The 17,868-nt window shown below is 35.2% G+C and overlaps 1 protein-coding gene across 1 annotated transcript in view; it reads right to left on the reverse strand.

Moving 5' to 3' along the window:
• PACRG (parkin coregulated) overlaps positions 1–17,198 on the reverse strand; it is a gene marked incomplete at its 5' end in the record, with an annotated part of 428,573 nt that extends 411,375 nt beyond the window's left edge. The window contains one exon of the mRNA XM_024763634.1: positions 17,064–17,198. Within this exon, the coding sequence (XP_024619402.1) occupies positions 17,064–17,198 (135 nt within the window). The remainder of the gene's footprint in view (positions 1–17,063) is intronic.
• Positions 17,199–17,868: the final 670 nt, after the last annotated feature.

A 17,868-nucleotide genomic window follows, 5' to 3' on the forward strand; every position in this document is an offset into this window, starting at 1 on the left:
GCAAGAAACAAGATGACATGTTTGGGAATCCACAAGAGCAAAGGTTTCTGATGTATAAAGTACAAGACAGAAAATGATGAGAAAAACCAAGGTTATTATTTATGAAGCCAAGTAGTGATATTTTATATTAATAACATGCAAAATTTCTTACCAAAAAAGTTTTGTACAATACTAGCATATTCTGTAGAGGATGTATTCATTGGGTTTAGACATCATTATTTCTACAAACGGACCTAAATTCTAACATTGTTGACCAGAGAAAATATTACTGGTAATTTTGCAACTAACCAATGCTTTTCCCAATGACACAGAAACAATCATGAGAGTCTTCATTTCTTCCTCATGAAATGAATCATCTGCTAAATTGCTGCTTGAGATTTTAAGCTAGTCCCAACTGTTAGTTTATTAAATGTAATAAGTTACAATAATGAAGTGTTAAAATTATAACTAACACAGGCAGAAAAAACTAGATTCCCAGATAGAATTATAAAAATCTTAACTTTTCTATTTTTTAACTTGTGACTTTTTATATTACCAGTCTAGTACACTAGCACTTCCTGTATTGCCTTTTAAAAAATATAAAGAAAAAAGAATAATGTTCATAAAAGAGAAATCTACTTTGTGCATACACAAATACTTCATTACCCAAGAAATTCTTCAAAAATAGAAATTAATAAATCTAAAGTGATTTTTTTCTGTGAAGGGATTATGATTTATAAGAAACTAAATCTCTTCAATACAGTGTTATACTTTGTTGATTTTTTAAAAATAATTATGTTTAGTAAAATTTTATACAACTTTCTGCACATGGAAAGCATTTAAAAGATGTTTTTCAATTGATGGGCTAATGCTTCTCAAGAGACTCAGTATTACCAGATATAAATAATGAGAAGATAGAGGTCTCCTTAGTCACCCCATCATCCTTAATTTTCTGGTTAAATTTCACTGAATGAAAATTGAACTCTTAACTCCAATAGAAACAAGATATCTATATAAACACACATACATATGTACACACACACATTGTATATACAAATATGAGAATTAGGGTTGGCACAAAATCTTTATGTCTTTTTCTTGTGATTTTTCCAAGCCCAAATTTTACTACCTTCAAAACAGATTTAGTATTTGTCTGTTTGATTATGTGTGCACACACACAAAAAATCATGTAATATAAATTAGCTAATTACAGGTGTTTAAATAAAAGACTTCCATGAGAAACAGAAAGAGTATTTTATTTCATCGATTTTTTTTTAAGTGGGAGCATTTTAGATTTGGTCTTACAATGGAAAAAGGTTGTATCTTAAGATAGTTCTTTCTCTGTATCTAGGATAAGATACTAGGCTAATTGAGAAAACAATCCTATAAAAAGACTTCTGATCAATATGATCATAAAAAGCTATAAAAGCTGGGGGCTTCCCTGGTGGCGCAGTGGTTGAGAGTCCGCCTGCAGTTCTCAGAAATGAAGAGGAAGTGATGGGCAATAATCTGGTGAAGAAACGTGGAGTCCGATTCACATAAAAATCAGTTCAGGGGCTTCCCTGGTGGCGCAGTGGTTGAGAGTCCGCCTGCCGACGCAGGGGACATAGTCACAGGGATGCCCCCACATCCCAGGGCAAGTAGGATTCCCAAGCAAAGTACATTCCACAAAGGGACGCTCTGAGTAGAAATATCATAAAGCACTTGAGAAAACAAAACGGCTGAGAATAGGAGAAAGTGGCATATTCTAACTCATACCCCTAGAAACAGAGGTAATAGATGAATGTGAAAGAAACTTTAAATGAATATATCTAAAATATATAACTCAACAAAGACAGTAAGGAAAACCAAAAAGCAAGAAAAAGACATAATGAAAAAAATGGGCAGATCTTTTAAAGAAACAAGAATAAATTTTAGAATTGATATTCACTGAAACTGAATTTTTAAAATTTATCACACTGGTTACGCAGTAGATTAAACCTAACTGAAGAAAGTGAATTATTAAGTTGGAAGATAGATTTGAGGAAATCATGTAGAATGAAACACAGTGGATTAAAGAGCTAGGAAGAAAGAAAAAAGAGACTAAGAGATATGAGGCTACAATGAGTAAGTCCAATTTGTATTTAATACAGACTCCAGAGTTTTCTAATTTAAATCAAATTGAATGTCAAAAAGGATAAATCTTTAAAATTAACACTTAGGTAAAAATATGAATAACAGTATATGCTTAAAAATACAGTACAGAATTTTGGAGTCAGTGATATCTCATTTACACTTGGGATTGTCACAATATGTAGATAAATAGGTATGTGGATTGATCACCTCAAGGTCATTTTATAGGTAAAATTTACTATTTGTCTATATAGTAATAAATAGACAAGTAGGAGGAAAAATCAGAAGTGTCAGGTGACTGCATTCACTGAAATATATACAAATCTATGAACTGATAGAAATTTTGTAGAGCCTCTCATTTTAAATATTTGTCTACAAAAATTATTTGAACAAAATAATTAAAGTAGCAAATGTTAAACACACACTGAATAAAGGATTAAGAATTTATGAGACACCAGGGATGCACATACACAGAGGAAAAGCCACGTGAGGACACAGTGAGAAGGCAGCCGTCCGCAAGTCAAGGAGGAGGCTTCAGGAGAAACCAGTTTTGCCGGCACCTTAGCCTTCTTGGACTTCCCACCTCCAGAACTGTGAGAAAATAAATGTTGATTCGGCAAAAAAAAAAAAAAAAAATTATGAGCTATGCAAGAGGAAGCAATTGAAGACTTGATATGTACTCTTTGGACACTTCTCAGTTTCTTTGTTGGATAGTGATCTATTCTAGCCAATAAACTTCTTAAGACCAGAGTCCATTATCAAGCAGGCTACAGAGCACATCACTGTGTCTCACTTATAAATATGCAATTCCTTTATTAGTAGATGAGTCACTATTGCCTGGGCATTGAGGAAATCACATCACTTCTCTGTAACAGAATTCAGTCCAATAATGGAGAAAACTAAATAGGACTCCGTTATTTTAAACAGCTTCTGGACAAGAGTCTCTGACACAGTGTCTCCCAACATGCCATCAAATTACCTATGAAGATGCAGAAAAAGAGAAGAACATAACATGTAACTGAAAACCAGGTACAATAATGAATGCACAAGCAGGAAGAAAAGGAATTTCTACAGATGAAGAGTACAGTGGAACTGGATTGCAAAACCACAGTTCATAGTCAACTTGTATTTTGCAACCAGAGGCACCCATCCTAAAGCTTGGTAGGTGTTGTTTTTTTTTTTTCTTTGAATCCCTCCTACACGTTCTGCCCCCTCAGAAACATAAGGTCTAGAACAAACTCCACTGAGGGGTGGGCGTGGAGTAGAACACTATCCTGTGCTGCTGTGAAGTACTTGCTTTTTAAGACAGTGTGATCCTTTCCATTCTCATCCCCATAAATATCACACCCACATCCAGTCACAGCCAGCTCTCAGAAAACAACTGAACAGGAGTAGGGACAGAGCCCCCTGGCAGTATACTGCACTGCATCCGAGAAAGTGGTGTGCCCCACAAGCAAAATGCTACAGGTAAGGGCAGAGAAAAATACAGCTGAGTATGTGTACATTTCTGGGACTTGCCTACTCCATCTATATCACTGTCAGAAGTCACAAAAAATTCCTTTTTATGCCAACAGAACAGGATGTTCATACCAGACACTAGGGATTGGCTGAGAGCTTGGCAGTCCACCTAATCATACCTGATAAGGAGAGCTCACCGGTCCAAGCAGAGAATGAATGAGGTCAAGCACAATGACATGTTCTAAGTCTTGGCAAACACCAATTCTAGATTGAGGTAAAACTGAAAATAATGGGTTTTATAAATATCCTGCACAGAAAGGAAATAGAATATCATCTTATAGACTTAGATGCTGAGGAAGCCCCTTTAAATTCACTACTTTAGTCATCAGTGATTTTGAGAAATGGCCATGCTCAAGTGTTCAAGAAGTCAAATCTTTATGAAAGAAGAACAGAAATCCATATGATGAAAATAGGCAAAAGCTAAAAAAATGAGATTTGTACCATTAGGGAACAATCAGACATATCTGCAAGACATAATATATACAAAATGTACAATGATGCTGATAATAGTAGCGCTCATTATAGCAAAATATTGAAGAAAAGTGTTAATACCTGAAGAAAACATTACATTCCAACAATATGGAATTGGTTAAATTATGTATGGAACACTCTAGAGCTTCCCAAAATGATTTTTAAAGTGCATATGCAAGTTATGACTCATAATTACTTGAAAAAAGTTATGAAGTATGAGTGAAATGTTTTATAAAATTTGCATACATACATAGATTTGCATATGAGAGAAAAAAGGGTCTGAATAGTTAACACTAATAATGTAGTAGAGGCTACCTCAGGGTTGTGGGACTATGGTTGATTCATATTTTTATTTTTGCTTATCTGAATTACAAAATACAGATAAAATATCAGAACATTTTCTGTGATAAACTTATTTGTACAATAATTTTTAAGCCAGTATGTACAATGATATGAGTCAGCAATACAAAGATTTGCAAGATTAGCTATAGCAGTGGAAGTAAAATTTGAACTTAAAGCACTAGTAGACAAATTGTTACTAAAGAAAATAGAAAATATAAGAAAGCTCTCTTATAAGTTTTTTAAAAGTGAATAAAAAGATAAAAATATTGAGGGAGACAGTGATAGAAATGACAGGATAAAATATAAGTTTACAGTCTACACATATTTGTTCTAAGAAAGGATTTAAAAATTGTAACAAAAATAATAATCAAGTAAGTAGACAAAATAAGCTTACTATATTAAAGAAAAGCTCAATGAAAACAAAAAATAAGCATGGTAGCAACTTCTAATTATACACAAATAATGCATTTATCCAGACTGTCAAACAAAATAAACAAGCAAACAAAGACAGATCAAAGGGATAAAAATCACACTGGCCTTAGTTTCTCAGCAATTATATGTTAGAATACAATGGTGTTACATTCTTCAGAGATTTGGAAGGGGACAGTTGTAATTTAAGAATGTTAATTTGAATCAAATGTGTTTCATGTATGAAAGTTGAAAAATTATATTTTCAAGATAGTCAAGGATTCAGAAATATTCAACCCATGTACCTGTTTCTTATAAAATTCCCTAAACATATACATGAACAGAGAGCGATGAATCTAAATAAGAACTCAAGAAAGGGGAATTTATGGCTTGAAGGTTTTATGAGTTTTTACCTTATTCAGACTGGAGTGCAATATTGGAAATTCTATAGGATTTTTTTTGTAAGGGATATGTCTTAGATTGAAGGCAGAGACTGATTGTATAGTTCTGTTGACTATCTTTGTTGATTTTTTATACTTTTCCCAATAGTAAGAAATGTGTTTCATATTCAATAAACCTTTTTCTCAATATCTCTTGCTATTCTCCAAAAATATATTAACAACATGTTTACAGTGGCGAATCCACTTACATGGTTGGCATGGTAGCTTCAGAATTGCTTAAGGAGAAGCCACGTGTACCTTGCCCAAAGCAAAGCTACACAGAGACACATATTGGCACATATTTCTTCCAAAGGCCTTGAGTAATGACCACTGGAAACTGTAAAATGCATATTAAACTACAGTTATCTATTTCGTTGTTGCTCTTGTTAAATGTGACAAAGCTATTCATTATTAATACTCTTGTGGCCATTATGTCCATTATTAATCTCCTCTTCTAATTAGGTCCTTGAATGTTCCTTTGGGTTCCTTAGAAATCATCATATGCAAACTCTTAGAGGAAAACATAGGCAGAACACTCTATGACATAAATCACAGCAAGATCCTTTTGGACCCACCTCCTAGAGAAATAGCAACAGTTTTAACAAAGCTAAAAACACACATGCAGGAGACAGACTGAACTAAAACAATATACTGAAAGTGGTTATCTTCGGATGAATGTTATCTTATGTATACATTTTATTCATTTTCAAAATTTTCTAAAATAATCATCTATTATTTTAAACTATAAAAAAGTCAGAAAATCTAAGAATTAGTGCATACAATTTTCATATACCATACAATGACAAATATATTTTTACAAACTATTATATATACTATGATCACAACTGGGAAGAAGAAAGATAAGACAGAAATACTTTGAAAAATGTTAACAGTTGCATTCAGTGAATGGTGGAAAGATGATTGATTATTTATTCCTTGTACTTTTCAATATTTTTTATTTTATAAAATATAATGTATATATTTCACATTGAGAATAAAACTTTATAAGCAATAATAAGGATAAAAATTTGTATTTTTTACGTGAGTTTAGCTGATTATCCTACCAGAATTAATTTTTGCATATAACTTTCAAAGCCAGGATAACCTTTTTTTTGTTTGTTTTGTTTTTGTGGTACGTACATGGGCCTCTCACTGTTGTGGCCTCTCCCATTGCGGAGCACAGGCTCCGGACGCGCAGGCTCAGAGGTCATGGCTCACGGGCCCAGCCGCTCCGCGGCATGTGGGATCTTCCCAGACCGGGACATGAACCCACGTCACCTGCATCGACAGGCGGACTCTCAACCACTGCGCCACCAGGGAAACCCCAGGATAACCTTCTTTTGATAAAGGTAAAATATAATTTCGGGAAATTTTTGCCTCAAATATGTATTAAAATTGATATGATTATTCATTAATACCTTATTTAGATTTTACCTTTAAGAAAAGGAGAAACTTTAATATAACTTCAGGGGGTTGAAAATTTACTAAGTATCTAGAAGCCTCAAGTATAAAGAGACACTGACCACTCTAAATAAAAACATCAAACAAACAATGATTTTTTTTTTACTCTCATGACATCAATCTGATTCCATTTGTCATCTGTCAAAGAACTTTTGATCTCAAAAGTGCTTCAGTAAAGAGATGGGCTATGTGACAAGTGATAAGACAGAGAGGGAACCATTCATTAAATTACTAATTGGAACAGATATGGAATTTCGCCCTCCGGGCAGATACAAAAAAACCGTCAAAGTCCGACTTGTGTCCCCAAACCAGACTTTCTGAAAAGCAGCAACACACACTTTTCGTTTAAAGATTGGAGTACTGATATTTCTGAGATGGCAACATGTATCACTGGGAGGGTGGCAACAATCCCACTTCTTCACGGGACAGTGATAGGGTATCTTAGCTGTGGCACCCTTGCACTGCAAAGACCACGCCTACTTTTCAACAGCAGGGGGTTGTGTAACTTGAAAAGCAGGAGTGATTTGTTTTTCTTCTATATGTCAGTCCACTGGGATGAAACTTACAGCACTGCCTGTTTCTCTTGGGATGTGAATTGTCTTTAGCCCGATGCCTACCAAATCACTGTCACATAGCAGTGGCCGACCTTTCTTTTCAATCTATGCACTTTCCAGGAGTTATAAATCAGTTGACTTTCAAGCTCCATGAGATGGCATATGCCCTAGTTTGAAGAACAGATGGAGGCTTGGGGGAAAATTGTTTCTGCAGGCTTGCTACAAGCAGCACTGCTCCATAAAAGTGAACCATTCACACTAATTTCTCACATAAATTATATAGGCAGCAGGGAGCACCAGCCCATTCAGCAGAAAATCTTTCATCTAGCTTTCAGAGGTCATCTAACCAATTTAAATTAAAGTTATTTCTGATACATGGCTGTATTTTCATGCTGTACACTTCTAAGACATAGCAATTCACATCAAATAAAAGAATGGCATTAATTGTTCATGCAGTCCCCTCCTCAAAAAAATATAGAACAGCACAGTAATTGCCAGGAGATTATTTTTTTCAAGACTTCTAGAATAAGCTCTGTCTATTAATTAATCACAGAGGAATTAATAGTGGAAATGTGGCAGCTCTCTTGTAGAAAAATCAGGTAAATTGTCACTTCTCTTGTAAAATTTGCCTTACAAATTCTACTAAGGCCTGTTATCCAAACTCAAACTTTGACAGTTATCAAAAGAAATAGAAGCCCAGGACAATTCCATGAATATATTCATTCTTCTTCATGTGCAACAAATTATTCAACTCAAAGAAATTTGCCTATAAGATTTTAAAGATCAATATCGATTTTGCCTAACGGGGTAATAGATACGGCATTAATTCTTTGAATCCTTAAGAAACTGAAACATTAAGAAATTGAAGGCACCAGAGGACTAAATTATTAATCAAAATTAGAGAGTTTTGAGAACAATATACTGAGGGTTAATGGATTAGGTATCATATCACAGTGTGACTTATTTTAAAATGCAGTAGTATTTACAGATAATGAGCTATCGTGGTTTGGGGCTGATCTTAATTGTAAGAAAATTAGTGCACATTTCAATAATAATTATATTCAATAAATGTTTTTCCTGGTAGGAAATTATCAGTTATGTCAATGAAAACAGTCACACTGACAGAGCTTTTCATAGTTCATGAATACCAATGCCTCTAAGAACTGAAAAAAAAGAACATACTGGAGAAAAAATTCTGAATAGAGTCACACATGAGTTTTAGCAACTAGGGGGTCAATACAGAATTGAAGATATAGTGCAGCCACCATCAGCAGAAATTTTTAAAACAAATTTAGGCATTTAATTAACTTAGGCACAGCATTTCTTTACTTAGATGTCCAGACTGGACATACATTTTTAGTCATTTAGAAAGAAAAACAAACTTGTCATTTTGGAATTTAAGAAATTTGAGAAATCAGTAATCGTTGGTAAAGCATTACGTATAACCTAAGCCTTTTCAAGGTAAAACTTCAACCTACAGAAACTATTGCATATAACTCTGGACTGTGCATTCAAATTAACTTGCTGGTGCTGATCTTCTTAATTTGCTACCAGAAGACTTGGCCTCTATGGCTAATTTCTAATCAATGTTTGTTCTTTGAAGTATTTCGTGAACATCTCAAAATATAGGTACTTTAGTAATTGTGAAACAAACTTTCTTAGACCTCCCAATTAAAAAGAGCCACATCAATCATTCAGTACATGGTCATCACAGATGAGAGTAAGGACTAGAGAGTGAGACGCATGGTCGCGAAACAGTGTCTAGAGAAGTAAAACCAGTTGCAGGATGTTTTACATTCATTCAGTACACATCACTGGGCACCACCTCTGTGCCAGATACTCTTTCAGGCATAGCACTGGGATAAAGGAGTGAACAAACTAGGGATACAGAGTCCCTGCCTTTGAAGTTTTTAGGATATGTCATTTTCATTAGCCTTGCTATTGGCTCCATTGTAGACCCTATCTGGTTTTCATTTTCTCTCATCTTTCCTATTATATGCTAATTTTCTGTATTTTATAGTTCTTTCTAAAACAATTTAAAATCTTTTAGTATTAAAGTCGGATAAAATATATAAATGAATACACATATTACTTATTGGTTAAAAAAATATCACCACAACATTGCCATATGAGGGGTTATAAGGTGCTGAGAGAGGGGAGTTTGAGGCAAAGTACAAGTCCATTTTGAGCTTTTCCCTTTTTGAGACAATTTGAAAGTTTGTGATTTTAGTCACATTTGTCATAGGGTTTTCATTATATCTTGATTTGGCTAGACAGTTAATATCTATTTCTTATTCAAACCTTTCTAATGTCTGGAACATCCTTAAGCATGTTCATAAGAAATTTAGTGGAAAACAAGACTCTCAGTGCATGCCAGTGCATGTCACATTCTATCACGTAGCACGGTATCAAGGACAGATGGAGAAAGGTAATTTCTACTAATATCTGCTGCAACAAAATGTCTATAAAGTAAAGAAATTTAGAGATACCTTAGTGTAGTTGTAGCTGTTTTCATCTTAGTTCATCAGAATAACTGAATGGTTTATAACACCATATAGTTATTTTTTAAAATCCAATCTATTTTTCTCCAACTCTTTCTCCCAAGGTCTACATTGAATACTATAAAATAGTATGCTCGCACAATTTTAAAACAATGTCTTGGAATTAGAATTTATAATAAAACAGTGAATTTCATAGTGCACCGATGATTCATAGTTTGCTCCTCATTAAGTGTGTAAGTAACAAGCAGTATTTCAAGTTCTTTTGAGTGACTACTTGAAGTGATTTCAGATTCCTGCCCAAAATAGGGAATGGACTCCTGGCTCCTTCTCCTGGGGAAATGAAGGGAGGAAATGTGGATTCTGGGAAGTAACAAACAAAAAGAGTATAAGGAGGAGGAAGAGGGGGAGGAAGGAGGAAGGAGAAAGGCAAAGGGGAGGAAGAGGAGGAAGGAGAGGAGAAGGAAAATAGTGAGGGTGGAGAGGAGAGGGGCAAGGGGAGAAGGAAGAAGGGAAGGAGAAGGGAAAGTAGAGGGAGGAGGGGGAGGAGAAGGAAGGAGAAGAAGATGAGTAGGGGGAAGAGGGAGAAGACGACTCCTCAGGAGACCTGAAGGTTGTCTAAACTGATGGGTGGAGAATGTCTAGTGGCAGAAGCGAGAGGATAGTTCCCAGAAAAGCGGTGTAAACACCCACATACTTTTATATTCTCCTACGACTCGTGCTTTAATGCTTGACTTTGGTGCAATTTACAGCTCCCTTCCACCAAAGGATCACATTCTACACTTATGCCTTGCTTCAACCCTCCTTTTTTATTATTATTATTTTTTATTGGAGTATAGTTGCTTTAAAATATCATGCCAGTTTATACTGTAGAGCAAAGTTTATACTGTAGAGCAAAGTGAATCAGCTACACATACATATATATCCCCTCCTTTTTGAATTTCCCTCTCATCTAGGTCACCACAGAGCACTGAGTAGAGTTCCCTGTGCTCTACAGCAGGCTCTCACCAGTTATCTACTTTATACATAGTATCAATAGTGTATATATGTCAATCCCAATCTCCCAGTTCATCCCACGCCCCCTCACCCCCGGGTACCCACATGTCTGTTCTCTACGTCTGTGTCTCCACCTCTGTCCTGCAGACAAGATCGTCTACACCAATTTTTTCAGATTCCATATATATGCATTAATATACGATATTTGTTTTTCTCTTTCTGACTTACTTCACTCTGTATGACAGTCTCCAGGTCCATCCATGTCTCTACAAATGACCCAATTTCATTCTTTTTTATGGCTGAGAAATATTCCACTGTATATATGTACCACCTCTTCTTTATCCATTCATCTGTTGATGGACATTTATGCTGCTTCCATGACCTGGTTATTGTAAATAGTGCTGCTATGAACATTGGGGTGCATGTGTCTTTTTGAATTATGGTTTTCTCTGGGTATATGCCCAGGAGTGGGATTGCTTGGTCATATGGTAGTTTTATTTTTACTTTTTTAAGGAATGTCCTTACTGTTCTCCACAGTGGCTGTATCAATATACATTGCCACCAACAGTGCAAGAAGGTTCCCTTTTCTCCACACCTTCTCTAGCATTTATTGTTTGTATATTTTTTGATGACGGCTGTTCTGACTGGTGTGAGGTGATATCTCATTGTAGTTTTGATTTGCATTTCTGTAATAATTAGTGATGTTGAGCATCTTTTCATGTGTTTGTTGGCCATCTGTATGTCTTCTTTGGAGAAATGTCTAGTTAGGTCTTCTACCCATCTTTTGATTGGGTTGTTTGTTTTTTTGATATTGAGTGGCATGAACTGTTTGTATAGTTTGGAGATTAATCCTTTGTCTGTTGATTCATTTGCAAATATTTTCTCCCATTCCGAGGGTTGTCTTTTCATCTTGCTTATGGTTTCCCTTGCTGTGCAAAAGCTTTTAAGTTTCTTTAGGTCCCATTTGTTTATTTTTATTCCTATTCTCATTACTCTTGGAGGCGGGCCAAAAAAGATCTTGCTGCAATTTATGTTAAAGAGTGTTCTGTCTAGATTTTCCTCTAAGAGTTTTACAGTGTCTGGCCTTACATTTAGGTCTTTAATCCATAATTTTGGAAGTCCTAGCCATGGCAATCAGAGGAGAAAAAGATATAAAAGGAATACAAATTGGCAAAGAAGAAGTAAAACCATCACTGTTTGCAGATGACATGATACTATACATAGAAAATCCTAAAGATGCCACCAGAAAACTACTAGAGCTCATCAATGAATTTATAGTAAAGTCACAGGATACAAAACTAATACACAGAGATCACTTGCATTCCTATACACTAACAACAAAAGATCAGAAGGAGAAATTAAGGAAACAATCCCATTTACCATTGCAACAAAAAGAACAAAATACCTAGGAATAAACCTACCACAGAAAACTATGATACTGATGAAAGAAATCAAAGATGACACAAACAGATGGAGAGATACACCATATTCTTGGATTGGAAGAATCAATATTGTGAAAAATGACTAGACTACCCAAAGCAATCTACAGAGTCAATTCAATTCCTATCAAATTATCAATGGCATTTTTCAAAGAACTAGAATAAAAAAATTTACAATTTGTATGGAGACACAAAAGACCCCAAATATCAAAAGCAATCTTGAGAAACAAAAATGGAGCGGAAGGAATCGGGCGCCCTGACTTCAGACTAAACTACAAAGCTACAGTAATCAAGACAGTATGGTACTGGCACAAAAACAGAAATATAGATCAATGGAACAGGATAGAAAGCCCAGAGATAAACCCACACACCTATGGCCACCTAATCTATGACAAAGGAGGCTAGAATATACAATGGAGCAAAGACAGTGTCTTCAATAAGTGGTGCTGGGAAAACTGGACAGCTACATGTAAAAGAATGAAATTAGAACACTCCCTAACACCATACACAAAAGTAAACTCAAAATGGATTAAAGACCTAAATGTAAGGCCAGAGAGCCCTCCTTTACGTAGAAGAAGTTGAGACAGTGTGCCGAAAGCTCTGCAAGTTTGTATGACATTTCTTCTGTCTCCAGAGTGTCCTCTAGGTAGAGCCTCACCCCACCCCACACTATGCTTATAAAGGGGTATGACTCATATCACAAAATTACAGGAGACTGAATAATGGAAATTTAAGGTGTGGAAACCCATTGTTCATGCTGATTATCTGCTTTGTAACTTATTCAGAAGGGTTGGCTCTTGATCAACTTCTGTTGCTTGTACTCTGGATATTGAACATATCAGCAACAGAACAAAGCCATGTTTCCTGAAAGTTAGTAGAGTCAAGAAAAATGCAGAAAAGTAAGTGGATTAAATGTTTAGAGCAATTAGTATGCTTTGTAATGGATTCAACCATTCACAATCAAGAATTCTTCAGCTATATTTAGAAAATGCATATTTAAAAATAAAAAAGTATGCAGAGCTTGCCTGGTACATTTCATAATCTAGATTAAATCTATTATCTTTCATAATCATTAACTTGCCACTGATAAGTATATATAAAATTTCACTACAAATATTTTGCAAAACTTCTTTCATGTTAACCAAGGAATGTATAAGCCCAGCCATGACAAAGGTGCACAAATCAGTCTTATTTTTTTATTTTAATAAAAATTCTTACATAGCTATATTCTCCTATCTGGCTAGCAGGTTCAGGCATTTATTTTTGACTGTCATTATCTTTTTCTTGAGCTAAATGCTTTATTTTACTACATCCTGAATATTTAGAGATTACATATCTACTTTGGAGAATATCTAGAGATATGGCAATAAAAAAAGCAGGCAGTAAAGAGCCTTCATAAAATCCACAAACACTATGAGGAGTCCATCATAAGACAGGAAACCAGCTCTGAATCCTGGGCATTTAACTTTTTTTTTTAATTAATTTTTATTGGAGTATGGTTGCTTTACAATGTTGTATTAGCCTCCACTGCACAACAAAATGAATCAGCCATACACATACAGCTATCCCCTCACTTTTGGACTTCCCTCCCATTTAGGTTACCACAGTGTGTTAGGTAGAGTTCCCTGAGCTATACAGTATTTTCCCATTTTATACATAGTATCAATAATGTATATGTGTCAATCCCAGTCTCCCAATTCCTCCCACCCCACCCCTTTCACCCTTGGTATCCATACATTTGTTCTCTACTTGACTGTCATTATCTTAATGTAGAGCAGCACTGTCTAATATGGTAACCAGTGGCTATTTAAATTAAAATTAATTAAAATTCAAAATTTAGTTCCTCAGTCTCTCTGGGGACATGTCAAGTGCTTCACGGCCACATATGGCTACTTGTAATGTATTAGACAGTACAGATGCAGAACATTTCCACCACTGCAGAAAGCTGCATTAAACAGTGCTCAGATCTTTAGTGATACTGCAAGGAATATACTAAACTGCACAGATTGTGGCATTTGGTTTGCCCTGTTGTTTTGACATGTGGAACAAATGACCATTTCATGTGCCCTAAACTATGATGGTAGCTCAGGATGTGGGTTGAGAAACCTAACCCTGCAAAGACATTTGCCTGTCTCTGACTTTTACTTCTATGTTCTGACTTTAGTAAGTCATTTATTAAGTATTACTGTAGAGTGCCTTTGTTATTTCAAGAATATATGGTGATTTCTAATATGATGATGATCAGGTCAGCTAATCCAGAACAAAAAGAGGGGGAATTTGAGGTCCTGGGCAGGGATCCTCTCTCAGCAACTTTACAGACTGGAATGAGCCTGAGATGCTGGGGAAGTCTTCATCAGGGTTTAGGGCAGTGACTTCTGCCCTAAAGTCACTGCGTTTCAGGCCTCTTGAAATTCTGATAAAGGAAATGGATCTCCTTGCCACTTAATTATACACACCATTTCAGGTACTCACCACCACCCTTGGAGCCCCAGGGGTGTCACAGGGAGTGTGGAGAGAGGACAGGTATTTTCCTGGGAATCAGAGCTACTCAGGAGCCTTCAGCAAGGGGTGAGCTATGACATGAGATGAGAAGTTTGCTTGACCAGGGCTCTGTCCACACACGGCAAAGTACAGTTCAGGGTCTGGGGATGTTCAGTTAGTTTGTTTTTGTGGGGTGCATGCAGAGCCCTGCTTCCTTCAACATTAAAGGTCCCTTCCTTAGAAATGGCATCCTAAAAGAAGGCCTCTGGTCTTACCAAGTACCAGACTTTCCCCATAGTACATGTGCCAAGGAATAAATATGAATATATTGCGAGACTGCTCACAAGCCTGTGCTTAATAATTTTAATGTTTTATCTTCAACATTACAGTAGTACAATTGAAATCCGGTTGTTAAAGCTTTAAAAGGTAGAAGTCTACCGGTTATAGGATAAGATGTTTCTTTAAATGTATGCTGTTATCCTACCAGTGGCAGCATATAAATTGCTTCCTCTTTATTCTGACTTCTTAGTTTGCTGAATCAGTACAGTAGTCAATAGTAGCTTAAAAGAATTAATATAGTTATAAAAAAGAAAAGCAATTTATATCCCATCTGACTGTTGGATTATCACAGATAAAGCAAAATGATTCATCTATATTTTTACTATTTTCAAGATGAATTTTTTCTAGTCTCCTGACATTTCTAAAAGTTACTCATACGATTATTCAAACAGGTCAAAAAAACTATGAATTCTTATTATTGATAGAATTTTTATGTGCTAAATTACTTAAAACACCAAAAATCGACTCACTTTTTATAAAGAAATATGGCATATTCTTTTACTCAAAAGCAATCAAGTTCTTAAGAACCTGCACTATGTGATCGTGAATGAACTGGTACATAGACAAACACAAAATCCATCTAACTAATCAAATACAAACAAAACCCCAAATTAAACTTTTTAAGAATAAAATATGTAAATTAGTTATACTTGCTATAAATTTTTTCTCATTATGCACATTTTCACATAACAAATGCAAATTTTAAGAGATGATTAAAACCAGGATAATAATGTCCTTCATTCTCCTAAAAAAATTATGACAAAACTTAATAACAAGGGTATCTTCAGATTTCTCTTGCCAAACAATTTTTAATAATTCTAAGTTCAATAACTGGCTATCATGCGACTGCTCAAGATTTCAAAATGTTTGATAATTATATGAAAACATTTAAAGACATACTAGAAATAATGCAAACAATTCTTTCAGGTTTTCTATAAAAGAAGGAAAAGGTTAATTTTAATGAATTTCTGAGCTATTTACTTTGATGAATTCTACACTTTGATCATTTTTATTTTTTAACATAAATTTATTTGTTACTAATTATAAACAATCCTGACGTTCACCCTTCAGATACTACTGTGGGACTTTTTTATTACATGGATCAGTTGCTAAATTTAAAATATCTGGCAAAGCCTTTTATGTTCCTTAACCTGATGTGATGCTCACACATGTGCAACTGCTTTTCTTTCTTTAGGCAGAGAAGCCCTTTTAGCTGATAAATATCACCCAAAGCAAAGTCCTTGATAACAAAAAATAATTAAATAGCAGAAACTGGTTAGAGATCAGCATTCATTTTTCAAATTAAATGTAAAAGCCTTCTTCAGTTAAGAGATTGGCAAGTTTTTACAAATAACATCAGTGAGCCTCTTAGAAGGAAACAGCCACATTAAAATGGAGTCATTAGGTAATACATTTATTTTGAAACCAATTAACCTTTTGTCAGAAAAATGTCGGTGCTGTAATGGTCTCAGCAGCGGAGGTCAGCCTCTAACAGGGCACGTATGACAGCCACTGTGCTGGCTGACACGTACTGCAGACAGAGAGGAGAGGGCAGCATGAGAACCGGCCCTCTTTTGTATTCCACACTGCATTTCCAGGGAGCAGACAATCTTGACCTATCCATTCAGGTAATTAAAGCTTCCATTTGGAAGTGTCCTGCAGGAAGGTGAAATTTTGGGGAGATAAATGGCTGTTGTTCCTTGTATCCAGCCACCAGTTCCATAATTTGATGGACTGCCTGAAACAGGCTGGGATGCCAGGTTCTCATAAAAATAGAGATGAATTGGTCAGCACACAATTCTCTAAGGCAAAGCAACTCTGTCATTTTCTTTTTCGCAGGCTATAATTTGTTAGTCAAGGTGGACAGCTGACACAGGGGGGCTTTCTCTCAGAGCTTACCTACCATCTTCCATTCACTGAGAAATCACTCCAGCTTATTTACTTATCAGCCAAGTTTGTTTGACATTGGGAAATGTCACTTCCACAGGGAGCACAGCTGGTTCTCCCAGCTGTGCCATGACTTACCTTCCACGCTATTTTGTTTCCTTTCGAATCATGTTCAAGGGCAATTGGGAAGTCCCCTCGTTCATAAAATTTTCGAAACGCTGTGGGCTTTGTTGGTCTTTCTTTAAATGCTCCTGCAGGTGGGGGGCCTCTCACCTTTAAAGAAAAAAAAAAAAAAAGGAATCAGGTTTTAAAACACATTGGAAAATGCACAGTGAGAAGACTGGCTTTTATGTTTCATTTTGTATAAAATGTTCTGGAAGACAATGCAAATTATCTTAATAATGAACAACTGAAATCTCACTAATACAAACATTTGGAGAAGAAAATTATTTTATAATAACTGTTAAGGATCTACTTTATTTCAAGCTACTTTACAAAGCATTCCTAGAAAATGTCACTTTAAAATATCACTTTATAAAGAAGAAAAGCCTGAACTTTTAAGGAAAACATTTTAATAGAAGCAACTAAGTTCAGAGTGTTAAAACTTCTAAGATTCTTAATAATTGCAAATTCTAATCTCAGGTCTGATATACTTTATAGAATACTCCAGAAATAAATTTAAAATATGTCCTTCAAATCTTTCTATATAAATAAAATGTTAGGATATGTTCTCATGTTGTAAGTATTAACCATAAAACCATAAAAATGTGATATAAAATTAAGTGATGATAAATGAGAGAGTTTAAGAAGAAAAATGGTGGTCTACTGTGTGTGCATAGCATACATTTGGTAACATGAATTTATGAGAAAGAAATATTAGATTATATGAGAATCTTTCACGGGCCAAATTATGAGTTTTATGAAAGAAGAAACATTTCATATT

Source organism: Neophocaena asiaeorientalis, unplaced genomic scaffold (genome assembly GCF_003031525.2).
Source record: "Neophocaena asiaeorientalis asiaeorientalis breed wild unplaced genomic scaffold, Neophocaena_asiaeorientalis_V1.1 scaffold704, whole genome shotgun sequence".
NCBI lineage: Eukaryota > Metazoa > Chordata > Mammalia > Artiodactyla > Phocoenidae > Neophocaena > Neophocaena asiaeorientalis.